General features: G+C 39.4%; 1 protein-coding gene and 1 pseudogene across 4 annotated transcripts in view; both read right to left on the minus strand.

The window, feature by feature from the left end:
- The window catches only part of PUS7 (pseudouridine synthase 7), a 57,490-nt gene that overhangs the window by 19,918 nt on the left and 17,591 nt on the right, over window positions 1–19,981 (minus strand). The window contains exons 6-10 of one of the 4 annotated variants that reach the window (XM_012746677.3): window positions 18,381–18,398; window positions 16,749–16,860; window positions 14,134–14,211; window positions 1,159–1,287; window positions 216–341 (exon numbers count right to left, since the gene is read on the minus strand). In XM_012746677.3, the coding sequence (XP_012602131.2) occupies window positions 216–341; window positions 1,159–1,287; window positions 14,134–14,211; window positions 16,749–16,860; window positions 18,381–18,398 (463 nt within the window). The remainder of the gene's footprint in view (window positions 1–215; window positions 342–1,158; window positions 1,288–14,133; window positions 14,212–16,748; window positions 16,861–18,380; window positions 18,399–19,981) is intronic. The other 3 variants (XM_012746685.3, XM_012746693.3, XM_012746708.3) reach the window with 3 other exon arrangements.
- Window positions 3,587–10,600, minus strand: LOC142872922 (small nuclear ribonucleoprotein F pseudogene; annotated as a pseudogene).

A 19,981-nucleotide genomic window follows, 5' to 3' on the forward strand; every position in this document is an offset into this window, starting at 1 on the left:
TGGGAGAAAAGCTTACTTTTCAGGTCATATCCTTTTGAACTCTGATTTTTTTTTTCCTTGTGCATACATTATCTTAAAATAAAAGCTATAAGACAAAGTGGTTCATTTGCCCCAGACATGAGGGAATCCGGAAATAACTAAAAACACTACCAAACACAAAACTACTTGTTAGAAGAGAGCTCTTTTAGATGAAAGTTAAGAAATTAAATACAAACCTTCCAACTTGATATGTAGGGACAGCTGTAGTTCCAAATCTTTGCATTCCATAGTAATTAATAAATCCTATCTCTTTCAGAGAGTTCATAGCCTGTTGTACTTGGTCATCAGTTCCTGTTATATTTCTGCAGGGGCCCAAATTATCCAGAAAAACAAAATTACAGTCAAACACATTCAGGGACACATATCATAAATGACTATGGCTTGGCTTCCATGTCTCTCCCTTGTAGCTTTCCCTCTACCTCTTTAGGGCTCTTATGTTTTATTGAAAAGAATTATGATGAAATATACATACCATTAATTTACCATTTTTAAGTATGCAATTCAGTGGTATTAAATACATTCACAGGCTGAGCATGGTCAAGCCCGCCTATAGTCCCAGCTACTTGGGAGGCTGAGGCAGGAGGATCACTTGAGTCTAGGAGTTTGAGGTTGCCATGAGCTATGATGATGCCATGGCACTCTAGCCCGGGCAATAGAGCCAGACCCCATCTCAATAAATCAAACAATTAATTAATTCACACTGTTGTGAAACCTTCCCACTATCTACTTCCTAACCCTTTTCATCTTCCCAAACTGAAACTCTGTACCCATTAAACAATAACTGTGCATTCCCCTCCCTACCCCCTTCCCTAGTAACCTCTATTCTACTTTTTGTGTCTATGAATTTTCCTATTCTAGGTATCTCACCTAAGTGGAATCATAGGCTCTTTGTCTTTTAACACAGTATTTGAAGAGGACAGTGTCTTTCCAAAGATTCTGCTACATTTTCAGAGGGGTGGGGTGTCAAATTCCCTCAGGGTCAGGCCTTGCTCTGCCTTCCCTTGCTGCCACTTGTGCCAGTAGCAGCTAACCTGGGCCTTGTTACCAACCGTCACAAATAGACTCAAGGTGACCCAGCCAGACCCTCCCTGGTCTGCCTTACTACCTGCAGTTCTTTACCTGAGAACAACAGTGAAGTGATTTCCTTGAAGCTCTCCCAATTTCAGAGGGTTTTTCTGATAGCTGAAATTCCCTAGCTTAAAGTTCATCAAGCACTTATTCAGGTGGGCGAGTCTTTGTGCAGTTATTCTTTGGGAAAAAAAAGTAGAAAGACAATCATGAGCTAGTGTCTGACTGAAATAGTCTTGGACACCTGACTACAAGAACAAGACGACATTGGCTGGTCCGAAGGTAGTGAGTTATCTCACGTGATTGTTCACAGTCAGTTACAGATTGAACTCCTTGTTCTACTACTTTCCCCCCTCCTCACTACTGCACTTGACTAGTCTAAAAAGAAAAAAAAAAAAAAAAAAAAAAAGAACAAGACGACACCACAGCCATGACCAATAGCAAAGAAAGGGTGCTGCAACACGTGGCACAGGCATCTTTCTCTTCTTTCTGGATCCTTCCTTCAGTGTAACAGCATGTGCTCCTGTTGGAATGATATAAGCCTAGCCATATTTTATATACATAAAGCCTTTTGTATTTATATACTGACGAGTAACACAATAATATCTGTGGAAAAGGGATGGAGACACAGAACAATATCATATAACTATAAAGAATGGCATCAAACATTTAAAAAAGGGGTAATCATATATATATATATATTTTTTTAAACAGAGTCTTGCTCTGTTGCCTGGGCTAGAGTGCTGTGGCTTCAGCCTAGCTCATAGCAACCTCAAACTCTTGGGCACAAGTTATCCTTCTGCCTCAGCTCCCCGAGTAGCTGGGACTACAGGCATGTGCCACCATGCCTGGTTAATTTTTTCTATATACATTTTTAGTTGTTCAGCTAATTTCTTTCTATTTTTAGTAGAGACTGGGTCTCACTCTTGCTCAGGCAGGTCTCCAACTCCTGACCTTGAGCAATCCTCCTGCCTCAGCCTCCCAGAGTGCTAGGATTACAGGCATGAACCACCGCGCCTGGCCGATGTGTCAATCAGAAAAATACTGTAAACTCATTATAGAAAATTTGGAAAATAGAGAAAACTAGAGAGAAAGGAAAAGGAAATTCACAGATTCATCTCCTGAAAAAAAAATCTAACTTTTTTTGCTAACATCTAACTTTCTATTTCCTCCCATTCCTTTTTTAAACACATGTTAAAGATATATATATAGCTGGAATCTGGCCGGGTGCAGTGGCTCACGCCTGTAATCCTCCCACTGAGAAGCTGAGGCATGAGGATCACTTGAGGTCAGGAGTTTTGAGATCTGCCTGAGCAAAAGCAAGACCCCTATCTCTGCTAAAAATAGAAAAAATTAGCCGGATGTGGTGGCACGTGCCTGTAGTCTCAGCTACTCAGGAGGCTGAGGCAGGAGGATCACTTGAGCCCAGGAGTTTGAGGTTACTGTGGGCCAGACTGACGCCAAGGCACTCTAGCCCAGGTGACAAAGCGAGACTGTCTCAAAAAAAAAAGGATATATAGCAGGAATCCTATCACAAATCTATTCCCTGCTATCATTTAATATAAATATTTCCTACACTATTACAAAATTTTCATTAAAAATTCCTTATCTTCTTCAATAGGAAGCATTTGTAAAAAAACATAGTACTGAAAAGCTTCTGTCTTATCTCTATCCCCCCTGTCCCCACTCACTGGCAAACAATGTTGAGTTTCTTGAACTTCCTTCCAGAAATATATTCTATATATATAAACATATGTGTATCTATTGTCTCCTTGCTTTTTTGGAAATTTCTTATGGGGGGGGGTTAACCTTTATATACACACACAAACGTATATACACGTAGACACACAGAGAAAAATACACAAATCATAAATGTTCTGCTTGATGAATTTTCACAAAGTGAACACACCATTGTAATAATCACCCAGGTCCTCCTTTTCAAGAAACAAATTTTGGTACATTATAAATTGTTCAGCATCTTGCTTTTTTCACTTAAAAAGCCAAGTTAGAGATTTGCCTTCTCCATGCAGTATTTCTGAAGGTGCCCTGTTCTTTGTATAGCTGCACAGTATGGCAGCTGCCTTGCATGGATATGCTATCTTTTTTCTTTTTATTGAGACAGGGTCCTGCTCTGTCATCTGGGATGGAGTGCAGTGGTGTGATCATAGCTCACTGTAGCCTCAAACTCCTGGGCTCAAGTGATTCTCCTGTCTCAGCCTCACAAGTAGCTAGGACTATAGGCACATGCCACCAAGCCTGGCTATTTTTTCTATTTTTTATAGAGACAGGGTCTCACTCTTGTTCAGGCTGGTCACCAATTCTTGGCCTCAAGCAATTCTCCTAATTCAGGCTCCCAAAGTGCCAGGGTTATGGGTGTGAGCCACCATGCTCGGGTTTTTATCTGATCAGTCTTCTTTAGTAAACATTTAAATTGCTACCAATTTTTTGCTATTACAAAACAATTCTATAGCAAATATATATATATATTTCTTTGTATACCTATATAGGTGTGGGATAAATCCCTAGAAGTGGAAGGGGTGAATTTAAAATTTTAAGCCCTGGGGCTGGGCAAGGTGGCTTACAGCTATAATCCTAGCACTTTGGGAGACCAAGGTGGGATGACTGCTTGGGTCTAGGAGTTCAAGACCAGCTTGGGCAACATAGTGAGATCCAGTCTCTGCAAAGAGTATAAGAATTATCTTAGCATAGCCGTGTATTTAAGATTGGCGCTGAGCTGTGACTACACCACTGCACTCCAGCCTGGGCAAAAGAGATTCATATCACATCACATCACATAACATAAAATAAAACAAAATAAAATTTTAACACCTGTTTCCCTCCAGAGAGCTTACACCAATTTATGCTCACACCATTAATAGCTAAGCACCTACTGTCTCATCTCTGAGTCTATCTCTTCCAACCCACAGCACAGTACAAACCTTTTTGAGCTTGCCAGTCTGATGGGTTAAAATGAGATTTTTATATTGGTTTTTATTTGCATCTTCTTGTGAGTGAGATGGAACATTTCTTCATGTATTGACTGTTAACTGCTTGTTCATTGTATTGCCTAGTGTTCTACTGAATTATTAAGATTTTTGGTTTTTTGGTGTAAACGATCCAAAGCTAAACAAAAAAAATTTTTTTTCTGATTTTATATATTAAGGATATCTACCCTGTATCACACATTTTGCAAATACTACCTCCCATTCCCCCAGGTTGTCAATTTATAATATTTTTCATTTTTAGAAAATTTCCCAACTTGATGTTGAAAAAATCCCAAGTTAGAGAAAAGCAGCAACAGATCTTCCCAGATTTACTTTATATATTTTTCTTTTTCTAAATATATGAACATACCCACCACTCCACCCCACAGCCACATCAAGGTAAAACTATATATTTTACTGAACTACTACTGAGTTAGTCACAGTTATCTGGTCACTTCACCCCTAATGCGAAGTGTACATCTCCTAAGAACAAGCAGTCTCTCGTGTAACCACGATGGTCTGCTCAGGAAGCCAAACATGTACTTAACACTACTATCTAATATGCTGTTCATATTCAAACTCACCCAATTACATCATTTTGGCATTCTGTTTTGTTTTGTAAGCTGCTTAAATTCAGGATCCAACTGAGGATCACATTTTGCAGTTGTGACATCGGTCTGTTTGGTCTTCATTAAGCAATCTGTCTAGCCTTCTGTTTTTCATGACATATGTCTGACTTTTAGAAGAATACAAGCCAGCAGTTTTACATAATGTCTTTTAATTTGAATTTATCTGTTTGTTTTCTCATGATTAGACTCAGGTAAACATTTTGGTAGGAATATTCTTTAGGTGATGTGGCCTTTTTCAATGCATTATGTCAAAAGGCAATGATTGGCCAGGTACAGTGGCTCACGCCTGCAATCCTAGCGCTTTGGGAGGTGGGAGGATTGCTTGAGGCCTGGAGTTTGAGACCAGCCTGAGCAACACAGCAAGACCCTGTCTATAGAAATAATATAGAAAATTAGCTGGGCATGGTGGTGCATGCCTGTAGTCCCAGATACTTAGGAGGCTGAGGTAGGTGTATTGGTTGAGTTTGAGTTGACAGTGAGCTAGGATGATAGCACTGCACTCTAGCGGGGGCAAAAGAGCAAGACATCATCACACTAAAAAAAAAAGGCAATAATTCAGTTTGTACATCATTGATGACAATAGCTTTAATCATTTGATTAGGATGGTATTTATAAAATTTTTCTACTGTAAGAATATCTTTCCCTTTGTATTTAATTAGTAATCTGTGGGGGAATACTTTTAAAATTATGTAAAAATCCTGTTCCCCCATGGTCTTTCACCCAACTGTTTAGGTACCCTAGGATCATTGCTGCCTGAATCAATTATCACTATGTTGTTTGAGTTTTTCTATATTTGTTGGCATTCTTCTGTAAATAAGGAATATATAGAGAAATTTTAGTGCAATGCATAATTTCTTCTTTTTAAAATAGCTGTGGGAGTTAAAGTCATACTTAGAAAGTATATCCCAAAGATTTTGTTTTTAAAATCTGAAGTTTAAGCAGATAGTTGCATTTTTTATGTATACATTTTTGATCCACCTGGAATTTATTTAGCCTAGGGAACTGAGGTAGGTAGCCAACTTTATTTTTTCAGATGGTTACTCAGTTATCCCAACATTTTTGAGTCAACTATTTTTTTCTCCACTAATTTTAAATGCTACTTTGTATTCCTTTTTTTTTCTTGAGACAAAGTCTTGCTGTCTCCTGGGAGACAGTACAGTGGCATCATTATGGTTCACCACAACCTTAAAACTCTTGTGCTCCAGTGATCCTCCTGCCTCAGCCTCCTGAGTAGCTGGGACTATAGGCATGTGCCAACATACCCAGCTAATTTTTCTATTTTTTGTAGAGATGAGGTCTTCCTCTTGCTCTGGCTGGTCTTAAACTCCTGACCTCAAGCAATCCTCTCACCTTAGACTCCCAAAGTGCTAGGATTGCAGGCGTGAGTCACCACACCCAGCCTTAAATGCTACCTGAATATATATTAAATCCTTGAATGTATCTGGATATGTGATTATTCTACCTAGTCATGTGCCAATATCAAATTGCTTTAATTGCTATATTTTTATAACATGCTTTACTATCTACTAGGGCCAAACCCCCTTTATTTCTCAGAATTTTTATGGCTTGTTTTGTATCTTTTTTACACTGACTTTATGATCAGCTTGATTAGTTAAAAAATTTTACTAGTATTTTCATTAATAGTGGTATTAGTTTATATAATACATCTGTTCAGTAAGAGGCATATTGATCTGTAAGTAAGAATAGGTTAATATCATTCATTTATTCAAGTCTTTTACATCTCTCAGCATTTCCAAGTTTTTTTAATTGAGATCTTATACTTTGAAAAAATTTTTGTCACAGAGGGAGGGGAGAGGAAGGGAAGGGCAAAAACCTACCCAATAGGTACAATGAATGCTAATTTGTGTGACGGGCACACTTACAGCTGTGACTCAAACATTACTAAAGTGATCTATGTAACCAAAAACATTTGTGCCTCGATACTTTGAAATAAAAATATATATATTTGTCCCTAGGTATGTTCCCCTTTTTAATTTTTTGCTGTGTAAAATATTTCTTTTTTCCATTGTAATTTCTTTTTTTTTTCCAACTGATTTGGGACTTTATCCATTATAATTTCTAACTGGCTACTCTTTTGTACAACATTTTGATTTTTGTATATTAATTTTTTATCTTTTATAACTTTCAACCAACTCCTTGAGTAGATTGACAGAACCTGCAATGTGGCCACTTCCCTTCTAATTTTTATATCTTATATCTCTTCTTAATTTTGTTTGCATTAACTAGCACGTCCAGAACAATGATAAAAAATAGTGGTTATAGTGTGGTTTCTTTATTTTGGTTTTGGTTCTAAATGACATTTACTTTTCTTGTCATGTAAACACAGTATTCATCTATTTCTACCTTAGTAAAGAGGTTTTTGCTTTCTAATTAGAAATAATCTAATATAGTTAAAAATAATTCATCAAATGAAATTTATTTATTTAACCATTCACTTTATTAAAGATTCTTCAATGTGGGTGATTTGAGTTGTGTCCAATTTTCAATATTAGAAATAATGCCATATAGGCTGGGCGCGGTGGCTCACACCTGTAATCCTAGCACTCTGGGAGGCCAAGGCGGAAGGTTGCTTGAGATCAGGAGTTCCAGACCAGCCTGAGCAAGAGTGAGACCCTGTCTCTACTATAAATAGAAAGAAATTAGCCAAACAACTAAAAATAGAAAAAAAAAAAATTAGCGGGGCATGGTGGCATGTGCCTGTAGTCCCAGCTACTCGGGAGGCTGTAGCAGGAGGATTGCTCAAGTGTAGGAGGTAGAGGTTGCAGTGAGCTAGGCTGATGCCATGGCACTCTAGCCCAGGCAACACTGTGAGACTCTGTCTCAAAAAAAAAGAAGAAAAAAAAAGAAATAATGCCACATAGAACCTTAGTATATAAAAAAATGGTTTTAATTTTTCCTAAATTCTTACTTGCTTTGAAAAGACATCTACTCAGTACTATCAGAATGAAGAATATGTTTGCTTCACTTTTTTTGGAAAAACAAATCTTTATTGACTTTCTAATCAATAAATATATATATTAAAAAAAACCAGAAAAGATGCTTTTCTCTCATTTCCCTATCTTCTTCACCTCTGATATAAAGGACATTATTATACCTTATTAAAACTTCTCCCAGATTTCCTAACAATGCCCCATGTATGTATCCTTCTGTATTTGCAAGCTACATGTTAATATAGACATCTACAGATACCAGTTAGCCCTGTACTCCATTCCCTGCTTAAGTTTCACCATCACCGGCTTTCCTGTTAATCCACTGAGGAAAGGTTTGGGGTTGAGGGGTAAACTCATCATAAATACAGATGAATGTTGCAGGCTACTTGCCACCGACCAAGCCGCAGCCTGTCCCTTGTGACTACAGGAGCTACCTCCCATGTGCTTCACTTTGTTGAAGAATATACTTCACTTTTTACTCCTCGAGACTGTGGTTTCCAGCATTGGACTTTGAGCTCACTCCTACTACCAGAAGACATGTTCCAGCTTTGCCTGGGAGTATAGGACTAGGTCTAGATATGGATCTCGGGCACTGGGTCTGCACAAAAGGCTGAGTTCTGCCCCAAAGCATCGAATCATGGAAGCATCCCCACAGAGGGAGATGTCTTTGCCCCACAGGCCCCTAAAGTCCCAACACTACATAAAAAAATGGGGTAATTTTGTCCTACTTCCTAGTTACAAATATGTTGTTGTCGAGTTAAATAAACTGTTTTAAATTTGCCTACATACTATCAGCCTGCCATCTGATCCCATGGAATTCTTTTCTTTGATAAAAACTTTCCCATACTTCCTGGACACTCAATCAATTCCTTGATACATTACAAATCAGCCTATGTGTTTCCTGGTTCAATATGTGCAGAAGCAGCTTGACCAATTTTCTCAACGAAAAAAATTATCATCACCCCATTAATTAATATAAAATATAGGAGCTAGCCAGAGAAGTTAGGAAATGGGCAAATCTTGTACTCCATTTCCCCCATCCCCGTTCAACCCTAGAGCCAAACACAATCTAGAACAACTCTAAACATGGTCTGTAGGCCAGGTCCAGTAGCTCGCACCTATAATCCTAGCACACTCTATGAAGCCGAGAAGGGAGGATTGCTTGAGGTCAGGAGTTCGAGACCAGCCTGAGCAAGACTGAGACCCGACTCTACAAAAAATTAGAAAAATTAGCCAGGTGTGACGGTGAGCACCTGTAGTCCCAGCTACTAGGGAGGCTGAGGCGCAAAGATTGCTTGAGTCCGGGAGTTTGAGGCTGCTGTGAGCTAGAATGATGCCACTGTACTCTAGCCCGGGTGACAGAGTAAGACTCTGTGTAAAAAAAACAAAAACAAACCAAAAAAACCCCCACAGGATTTGTGAAGAAGGTACAGTCCAGACTTAAGGCAGTGGCTGAGAGGCACCAAGCCCTTGACTTCAGATATATGGAGACAATGGAAGGACCCAAGGGCATGAACTAATCTAGTAATTATGCCCCAAGGAATTCAGAAAGCAGAGGATTACTATGAACAGCAAGAGAAACAGGAGGACAGAACTCTTCTTTTGTCAGTAACTACAGCTACAGAAACTGAGAGAATAATTTAGAGTCAGGAGCAAAAAGGAATCAAATAGGCAACTTGGCTGTCCCAGAGAAGAGTTCCCTGGAGACTGCTTCCTGATTGTGCCATGGAAGTACCTGACAGAGGTATTCTTTTTTTTTAATTTGAGGTAAAATTAACAATATAAAATTCACCTAAGTGTTATAAAGTATACACTTTAGTGATAGTCACAATGTTATAAAACAATCACCAGTATCTAATTCCAGAACATTTCCATCACCCCAAAAAGAAACTCCATGGCTATTTAGCAGTCAGTCCTATTCCCTCTCCCTGCAGCCCCTGGCCACCATTAATTTTCTGTCTCTATGTATTTCCCAATTTTAGACATTTCATATAAATGGAATCATACAATATGTGGCCTTTTGTGCCTAACTTCTTAGTGCCATGTTTTTAAGGTTTATCCATGTTGTAGTATGAGTCAGTACTTCATTCCTTTTTATGGCTGAATAATATTATCTACTCTTGAATATACGATAGACATCTACTTTTGAATCCCACCGGCACAGCAGAAAGAACTATGACCAATTCTTATTGGTACAGGTGCCCCCTGAGAAAACATGGAAGGAAGCTGACGATGTCTCTGTGACACTGTTCACAGTTGCAACTGTGATGATCCTAGAATAAAGTTCTTTATAAATTCACAGAAAATTCAGTGAAACTAGGGAACATGAAAATCTTGCTTTTATACATCCGGAGCCAACCTAAGCAGCATGTTGCACAGAAAACCTTTATTAACAAAGCCAGGCAAGTACTGGCCCACGCTCAGAAAGGAGACTGGCAGGAACAGGCAGGAAAAGAAACAAATCACTCTGAATGAGAATGTTCCTGTCTGAGATCCTGTTAAAATCACTAGGTGGCTTTAGAGTTACATGAAGCTGAAAAGAAGTAGTGCTGATCCCCAGGATTAATCAATCCAGCAATCATTCAAATCCTTGCATGGCAGAGTGTTTCTCCTGTTCACTAGTTCTCACGGGAAAAAACCACTCTGCCCTGCCCCACATATCCATTAAGCCGACTAAGGGTGGCAGCCTGTATCCGCAAGATAAGTGCTACATCCTTTCAAAGGGCCAACGTTTAGGTGTCTAATATGGTTTCTTACTAAGTCAACAGGAAGATGATAAAGGCAGCAAAAGTCTGTAAAGACAGAACAGCGTCTGATCAAGTATGACACCTGCTGGCTGACCAAGAAAAGAAAGAAAAATCCTCAGTCTTCAAATATTCAGAGACTTCACATCATAAAATGCAAAGTAAAATAATGAGATGCCATTTTTTGACCTCAAATTAGCTAATGATTTCCACTCCACCATCTCCCAACCAAAACCGGATGCTGGGGTGGATTCTGAGGAACTGGAATAAAGGTGGTAACTGGTATCAACTTTCTGCAGGGCAATTAGGCTTTGCTATCAAAAACCATTAAATTTCTCTTTGTTCTGACCAGCAGATGAAAAAAAAAGAGACAAAAACCATTAGAATTTCATATTCGGCCGGGTGTGGTGGCTCACGCCTGTGATCCTAGCACTCTGGGAGGCCAAAGAGGGCGGACTGCTCAAATCAGGAGTTCAAAACCAGCCTGAGCAAGAGTGAGACCTGTCTCTACTATAAATAGAAATTAATTGGCCAACTAATATATATAGCAAAAATTAGCTGGGCATGGTGGCGCATGCCTGTAGTCCCAGCTACTCGGGAGGATCGCTTGAGTCCAGGAGTTTGAAGTTGCTGTAAGCTAGGCTGACACCATCGCACTCACTCTAGCCTGGGCTACAAATCGAGACTCTGTCTCAAAAAAAAAAAAAAAAAAAAAAGGGGAGGGAGGGAGAGAGGGAATTTCCTATTCCCTTTAAGTCAGTAATCCCACTGCTAAGTTTATCTTAATGAAGTTGTTATACAGATGTGTGCCAAGATTTAGCTATAAGTCTGTCACAGACTTACTTATAATAGCAAGAAACAGGAAACAATGTAAACATTCACAAATGAAGTAAGAGTTAATAAATTAGGATATATTCATATATTTAAACATATTTTGCTAGGTATTAAAAGGGAAGGAGGGGCCGGGCACGGTGGCTTATGCCTGTAATCCTAGCACTCTGGGAGGCCGGGGCGGGTGGAACGCTTGAGGTCAGGAATTCGAAACCAACCTGAGCGAGAGCGAGACCCCGTCTCTACTAAAATAGAAAGAAATTAATTGGCCAACTAATATATATAGGAAAAATTAGCCGGGCATGGTGGCGCATGCCTGTAGTCCCAGCTACTCGGGAGGCTGAGGCAGTAGGATCGCTTGAGCCCAGGAGTTTGAGGTTGCTGTGAGCTAGGCTGACGCCACGGCACTCACTCTAGCCTGGGCAACGAAGTGAGACTCTGTCTCAAAAAAGAAAACAACAAAAAAACAGAGAATGAGGTACATCATTTATTGTTCCTGTGAAAAGAACACTTTGTATAAACATTTTGCTATGAAAGAGAAAAAGATCCCTCAAAAAACATATATCTCACACTGTGAACGAGGTGATCTCTGAGGGAATATAATTATGGCAGAACTTTCATTTTCTACGTAGTTCTTTTTTTTTTTGAGATGGAATCTCGCTTTGTTGCCCAGGCTAGAGTGAGTGCTGTGGCGTCAGCCTAGCTCACAGCAACCTCAAACTCCTGGGCTCAAGCAATCCTTCTGCCTCAGCCTCCCGAGTAGCTGGGACTACGGGCATGCACCACCATGCCCGGCTAATTTTTTCTATATATATATATTAGTTGGCCAATTAGTTTCTTTCTATTTATAGTAGAGACGGGGTCTTGCTCTTGCTCAGGCTGGTTTCGAACTCCTGACCTCGAGCAATCCGCCCGCCTCAGCCTCCCAGAGTGCTAGGATTACAGGCGTGAGCCATGGCGCCCAGCCTTCTACCTAGTTCTTATCTTTCTTATCAGGACAAAAATTCACAGAGCCAGACAGAAATCACAGGAATTGATGGCAACATTTGAGATACCAAAAGAAGGCAAAAACCTTCTGTTGTGTCCTATATGCACAGAGTATAGGAAAGCCTTAACCCTCAAACTGCCATCCCCCCAACTCTCATTCATTCGAGTGTCTGGTGAGCCCACTGGCCTGTCCCCTCCAGAGGCTATTTCAAACCTGTACATTCCTTTCAAATCCCCTTACCTGCCTCCTGCCCCATCACCCTCAGCAGACAACTCCATATGCTAGAAGTCACAGGGAGGAAAGGAAACCAGGCCACCAGGTAGGAACACTGTTCACCTTCAAGCATCTCCTCTAGCTCTCTTTCAAACACATCAACATTTGCAGACCTCACCAGAAAAAGCGATGGAGAGAAGATGTTCTTACTCTTCTTTTACGACTACACCATGGTCAAGGAAGAAAAGGACTGGAATAATCCACTAAGATGCAACCAAGAGCTCAACCACTACATCATTTCAAGTGAATCAGAAAAGTGGTGAGAAAGAAGCTTGACTGGATTATGGGGGCAAGAGGAGATAACACCTCGAATTCTTCATGAAAAGTTGGGAGAATTAGAAATAAATATATATATTTAAGTGGAGATAGCAAACACAGATGACTTTATGTCCCTATGTTATTTCTCTTTCCCACCACTCCTAACCTCTGGAGGTACAGTAAGATGAAAGCCTAAATTTTTCAGATGCCACATAGCTATTAAACTGATCCTTCCCTTTTACCTTCACTGTGACTGAGTGGGTTCAGACCTCTGTTCTTCCCCCCCAGAGCATGGCAATAGCGCTAGTTTCCAGTTTCATGCATCTTGCTCTGCCTGTGACCACTGATCCAGCCTCCACACAACTGCCTCTGTTTAGATTAAGGTCAAGTCAAAGGTCCTCAACAAGACCCAAAGCACCCTTCAGGATCTACATCCTGCCTACCCCTCAAACCTTTTTTCTTGCTACACTTCCGAAAACTAAAGTACATGCCAGGTACCAAATGCGCTTTCCCATGTCTTTTCATGAGCTGTTTTCTTGGTTTGGAACAAACAGTCCTAGACTTTCCCCAGCCTCAGGAAATTCCTACTCATCCTTCCAGAATCTAGGCTGGTGGTTCCTAACTAGGGGCAATTCTGCCTCTCAGAGGATATTTGACAATGTCTAGAGATGTTTTCTGTTATCATAACTAAGAAGGGAAGAGGGGCTGCTACTGTTCCATAGTTGGTAGAGACTAGAGTTGTTGCTAAACATCCTACAATGAATGCACAAGATAGTCCCCATAACAAAGAATTTTCCAGCCCAAAAAGTCAATAGTGCAGAGGCTGAGAAGCCCTGATCTAAATTTAAACTCAAGCATCCCATTTTCTGTGAAAGCTTTCCCTGCCTGCCCTCCATGTCAAGCTCCTTGCTTGCCGACAGGCATAATCTATTTCAGCATTTATCTCGCTGCAGGATAAGTTTTGATTTATTTGTCTGTCTGCCACACTAAATTATAATTGCTTCAAAAGCAGAAACCATCTTTTTTAATCTGTAGATCTCTGGTAACAAAAGAGCTCACTTACTATTTTATAATTAAAATTTAAATAACATACCTATATTTAATAATGAATGAACAAAATAGAGAAAGAAGCACTTATACTCTTGGCTCTACCACAAAAATCCTTTAAAAATTACATAAATAATACATGTTTGATGTAGAAACATTAGGAAATACAAGAAGAAAAAAACAAACAGAAAAGTAATTTTTAAATAGGCACAGGTACCATCTAAAAATGGAAGAGATAAACCTACAAAGTAAATTTGAGAATTCTGAAAAGCAGTGCTAGTATTTTTATAGTACAAATCATGTTATGGATTCTCTACTTACTTGAGAACAGCAATCTCTTGAACTGTTATAGCCCTTTTATCTTTGGTTCCCATGTAGGAGAATATATTTGGCTTCACTCTGGTAAGACAGACAGAAAATCATCTGAAGACATATATCATAAGAAAATCATCTTCCTTATAATTTAAATTTTAAAATAAACATACTTAAAAATATAACACAGTAAGAGAAGAATGAGAAACTTTATTTTAAAAAAATGAATTCAGGAAAATATAAACTACAGTCTAATTCTCCCAACTGTATGTAAACTACAAAAGTAAATGATAGGCCGGGCACGGTGGCTTACGCCTGTAATCCTAGCACTTTGGGAGGCCGAGGCGGGATGATCGCTCAAGGTCAGGAATTCGAAACCAGCATGAGCAAAAGTGAGACCCTGTCTCTACTAAAAATAGAAAAACATCAATTGGTCAACTAAAAATATAGCAAAAATTAGCCAGGCACGGTGGCACATGACTGTAGTCCCATGGTGGCACATGACTGTAGCTACTCAGGAGGCTGAGGCAGAAGGATTGCTTAAGCACAGGAGTTTGAGGTTGCTGTGAGCTAGGTTGATGCCATGGCACTCTAGCCTGAGGAACAGAATGAGACTGTCTCAAAAAAATAAAATAAAATAAAAAAGTAAATCATAGCTAGGCATAGTCCCAGCTACTCAGAAGACTGAGGGAAGATTGCCAGAGCCCAGGAGTTCAGTTCAATGCCAACCTAGGCAACACAGTGAGACCATAACTCTTAAAAAACAAAACAAACAAACAAAAAAAAAAACAGTAAATGATGCCTGAACAATTCTCTTTTTAGCAGTGCCTTAGAATATCTGTGGGTATTAGTAAAAACTGGTGTTGTTCAAAGACTTGGCTAGCCAGTAACAAAGAATGTACTTTCTATTGATCATCTGCAATTCATCAGATTAAATAAAACTGTGAAAGTAAGGAAAAATGCATTCTAGGGATATAACGTACCACTATGAAAATTTTTTATCTTCAATTTTAAAAAGTAATAGTGTATGAATTTTCCTTAAATGCATACTATGGCTTTGTATCAAAAAAGTTGGCCAGGCGTGGTGGCTCATGCCTGTAATCCTAGCACTCTGGGAGGCCAAGGCGGGCGGATTGCTCCAGATCAGGAGTTCAAAACCAGCCTGAGCAAGAATGAGACCCCGTCTCTACTATAAATAGAAAGAAATTAATTGGCCAACTAATATACATAGAAAAAATTAGCCAGGCATGGTGGCACATGCCTGTAGTCCCAGCTACTTGGGAGGCTGAGGCTGTAGGATTGCTTGAGCCCAGGAGTTTGAGGTTGCTGTGAGCTAGGCTGACACCATAGCACTCACTCTAGCCTGGGCAACAAAGCGAGACTCTGTTTCAAAAAAAAAAAAAAGTCAAGTGCTAAACCAGGGATCTGAATAGTTTTAATATGAAGATACAAGTAAGCTAGTTAACTAAGATATATTTTATAAACTTAACTGCTCCATATGAAAAGGAAAAAATAGGAAGGTTTTCTTGAACTCAAGCAATCCTCAACTCCAGATCTCAGAGGAACTTCTTCCCCTACTGTCTGTTCCCCTGTCAGGAACGGTCTATCCTCCTTGGCTCAGTTTACAGATAGGGTACCAGAGACTCTCTCCCACAGAGCTAATAAATAGAGCAAAAAACAATGTTACTTAATCGGATACCACGTATTATGGGCCGAATTATATCCCCCAAAAATTCATATGTTGAAGTTCTGGCTCTCAGTACCTCAGGATGTAACTGTATTTGGAGACAGGGCCTTTAAAGGGGCATTAAGTTAAAATGAGGTCTTTTAGGGTGGGCCCTAATCCAATCTGACGAGAAGAGATTAGGACACACAAAGACACCAGAAGTGTGTGTGCACAGGGGAACAGCCATGTGAGGACACAGTGAGAAGGCAGCCACCTGCAAGCCAAAGAGAGAAGCCTCTAAAAAAACCCAAACCTTGACCTTGGGACTTCTAGCCTCTAGAAATATAAAAAAATTAATTTCTGTTGTTTAAGCCACTCAGTCTGTGACTTATTGTGTTACAGCAGTCCTAGCAAAGTAATACACTGTGTTACCATATTTAAACTAAGTTAAATATATATTAGAAAGCAAATTTCCATAGCATACAGATTTGCTGTAGTGCCTGTAACCATTTCTATTTTTTAAAAATGCTTCCGTACCTTGCCCACCCTCAGAGATCCAATCTTTGCTATATTTGCATTTCTGTGAGAAAATCTGACTGGTCTCAGGTTTTCCATTTTGTCAGCCTCTAGGATTTGAGAGCTCCCCATTTGGTACAGCCAACCTTTGCAAGGACATCAAAGTATAGCCTTTTTTGGGAGAAAGCTAATTTTTATTTTCAGCCAGATGGATTGGTAACTCTCAACTGTGAAATATTTACTAACAGAATTTTCACCCTGAATTATTGGCAATATGCATGGGCATCAAAGAAAATTAAGTCACCTATTGCCTAAGAAAACTATCTTTGGGAAACACATCTGCTATCTATGATTTATGGCCCTGCTCCTTTTTCCATTATTGTGGTAAGAGGAAATACATTCCTGTTGTTCGATTTTTTGAGCATAAGGACAAGATACTAACCTTAAATATTTGGAGAGTACATTAATAGCATCCATGGTGTCTTTGTTTTCCTTGTATAGTACAAAATGGCAGTAACTTCCCCTAGATTTTGGCCAAGAATGTTTTCTTGGATCTTAAAAAACAAAAAAGGAAACATAAAAGTTATAAAAGTTACCACACTAAAAGTTATTTGAGCTTTTTCTTATGAAACCCTTCAGAGCTTATTTTTCACTGTAGACCCTTCCAGTGAGAAATCAGATCTAGTCTAACAGGAAATACAGGTTAGGTGGTTACAGTATGTGGACTATAGGGGCATTAAACTTCCTGTGATTGGATGCTTAACATCTTCTGTCCGTATTTAAAATCAAAAGCTAAAATGCAAGTGGTGTGAAAGTGACTCAGACTAACCAGCAGTCTTCACACAGGAAGGGCATGGGGGAGGCCCGCCGCCCCCCAGCCGTGTTACTTTGGCAGCATGTGTCCGACAGGTGGGCTGACTAGCTCTCTGGAACACGCGCAGTCCAGACGGAAACAGCAATTAGTTCGGAATCTACAAGGCTTGCTTTATATCCACAGTCAGGTGTTCACGCACACACAGGCTGGATGCCTTATGGTGGCAGTGGGGCTGTTGGGCAAAGCTTGTGAGGAGTTGCCTCAGTGACAAGATTAGATTTTTTTTCTAAAGGCTATTTCCATCACAAAAGTTTGGCTAATGTCTACCTGATGGAGGGAGAGTAGCTGGCATTCAAGACCAGATTGTCACTGGGGGGGGGGGGGGGACTAAAAATTAAGCCGGGTTAAATGCTAACTTCAGAGCTAGTGTTACTTCAATTGTTCAACTCTTTTGGAGATCGACAGACATTGCATGACCTTGGAGAACCTAATTTTTAAAACTGTTCTTTTAATTGAACATTTCAATTACACTATAATCTAAAAACATTTATTCAAACAATATGATTCAGATTTAAGCTGCTCAAAGAAAGTCCTGAAAAATCAATATTTCTGAGAAAAATATGTAAGCCAAAACTGTACTTTACAGACACTGTACAATATTCGTGAGTCTTGTGTGATATAGAACTGCAGTTGTTATTTGAACATGCTAGTTTACTTGATTACTCTAACTCCATGAAAGAAAACCTATGAAAAAATATTTCATACAATCTCTAGAAAGAGTCCTCTACGTTTAAAAACGTTCCTTTGTCTTCGTCCCTAAAATAATGCTTTTGCATGAATTCATGAATCCTTTACCTTTAGAGGCTTAAGATATTACTGGTACTGAAGTTACTTTGATATCTGGCTTTGTTAGGGCAAAAGCACTGCCTGATAGGTTAGTGATTTAAGCTACAATGTAAAGAACAAAAGAATCAGTAAACCATCTTAGAAAACTGCCATAGCATATATGCCTAGTGAATCACTTTTCCTTCCTGATTAACATGTGAGTCTTTTCTGTCTTGGACAGAAAGCTATTACAAGTATTTCTTTAGCTCTTGGTGTGAATTCCTCACAATTTCTTTAGAATATTGTTGAGTAGAAATAACATATTTGGTTTTCCTTCCAGCTTACTATCAGTTAAGTAAAGTTGTCTATACTTAGCACTTGTGACAAAATCACTGGCATTTCACTTTCTCTACATGAAATGCCAAGCGCTCTTACCTGCTGCAGTTCTGACCTCTGTCCAAGTGCACAGCATGAAGAGCACAAGAGAGCAATGTTTAATTTATAATATTAAAGTGCTTTAGAGGTGAACATGCAAATGATGGCATGGTAGGTTTATACCGAGGACTTCTACAGCACCTGGTAGCTATGTGGTGGGTTAACAGCCACTTACTTAGACATGAACAATGGAATGTTGTAGAGGCAAACAGTGAACAAGTAGAAAACTCACCTACAGGTACAGCCTCCCTGTTCTCAATCCCTTCACAATGGGCATGTCAGTTCATGCTCAAAGCTGCATGGTCTGTACCCATGGGATGTAGTGAAAGGTTTAAGACTAAAACACCATTGCTTCCCCATCCAGAAGACTTGTTTTCTTTAATATGGGAAGACACATACCAAAATGCCATTTTTGATTATGTTTTGGTAGCGAGACTGTATTTATTGCTTTGCTTTGTGCTTTTCTGTGTTTTGTGAGTTTTCCTGCATTGAATTATAAAGATTTTTTATTTAAAAAATGTAGATTATAGAAAACAGTTATCAAAATTCTTTAATTTATAGATTAAAAGAGATTTAAGAGATGATTTAGAGACTTGTCCATGAGTGCAGTGCTCTGACCTTGTTTTTTATTATTTACTTTAACAAACTATCTGTATGTAAGAGACATTTTGAGATAGAGAAAAACTGGATGTACAATGGGTATTATATATGAAGAAATTATTACTGATTTTGTTGGATGTAATAATAATAGTTTGAGGTTTTAGTCCTTATCTGGTAAATACATACTGAAGTATTTATGAGTGAAGTGATGTGTTACATAGAATTTGCTTTAAAAATGCCCCAACAAGAAAACAAAAGTGGGAGGGAGAGATTAAACAGAAACAATAGAATGTTGCTAATCTTGAAGATGGTTTATGGGTACATAAGGGTTCCATATACTACTTCTCTATTTGTGTGCACGCTTGAAAATGTCCAAATGAAGTTTTTAAAAACACTTGTGGGGCCGGGTGCGGTGGCTCATGATTGCAATCCTAGCACTCTAGGAGGCTGAGGCAGGAGGATCCCTTGAGCTCAGGAGTTCGAGACCAGCCTGACCAAGAGCAAGAACCTATATATATATATATATATTTTTTTTTTGAGACAGAGTCTCGCTTAATTGCCCAGGCTAGAGTGAGTGCCCTGGCATCATCCTCGCTCACAGCAACCTCAAATTCCTGGGCTCAAGCAATCCTCCTGCCTCAGCCTCCCCAGTAGCTGGGACTACAGGCATGCGCCACCATGCCCGGCTAATTTTTTCTATATATATCAGATGGTCAATTAATTTCTTTCTATTTATAGTACAGACGGGGTCTCACTCTTGCTCAGGGTGGTTTCAAACTCCTGACCTCGAGCGATCCGCCTGCCTTGGCCTCCCAGAGTGCTAGGATTATAGGCATGAGCCACCGCGCCTGGCCTAAGAACCCATATTTTTATAAAAAAAAAAAAAAAACACTTGTGATAAAAGTTGATGAAGTGTAGCTACACTTTTTCTTAACAATCCCTTCAGTGCATTCACAATTAAGTATAATGGCAAGAAATAAATCAAGCCACAAGAAAACGAA

This window comes from Microcebus murinus, chromosome 9, assembly GCF_040939455.1.
Source record: "Microcebus murinus isolate Inina chromosome 9, M.murinus_Inina_mat1.0, whole genome shotgun sequence".
Taxonomy (NCBI): Eukaryota; Metazoa; Chordata; class Mammalia; order Primates; family Cheirogaleidae; genus Microcebus; species Microcebus murinus.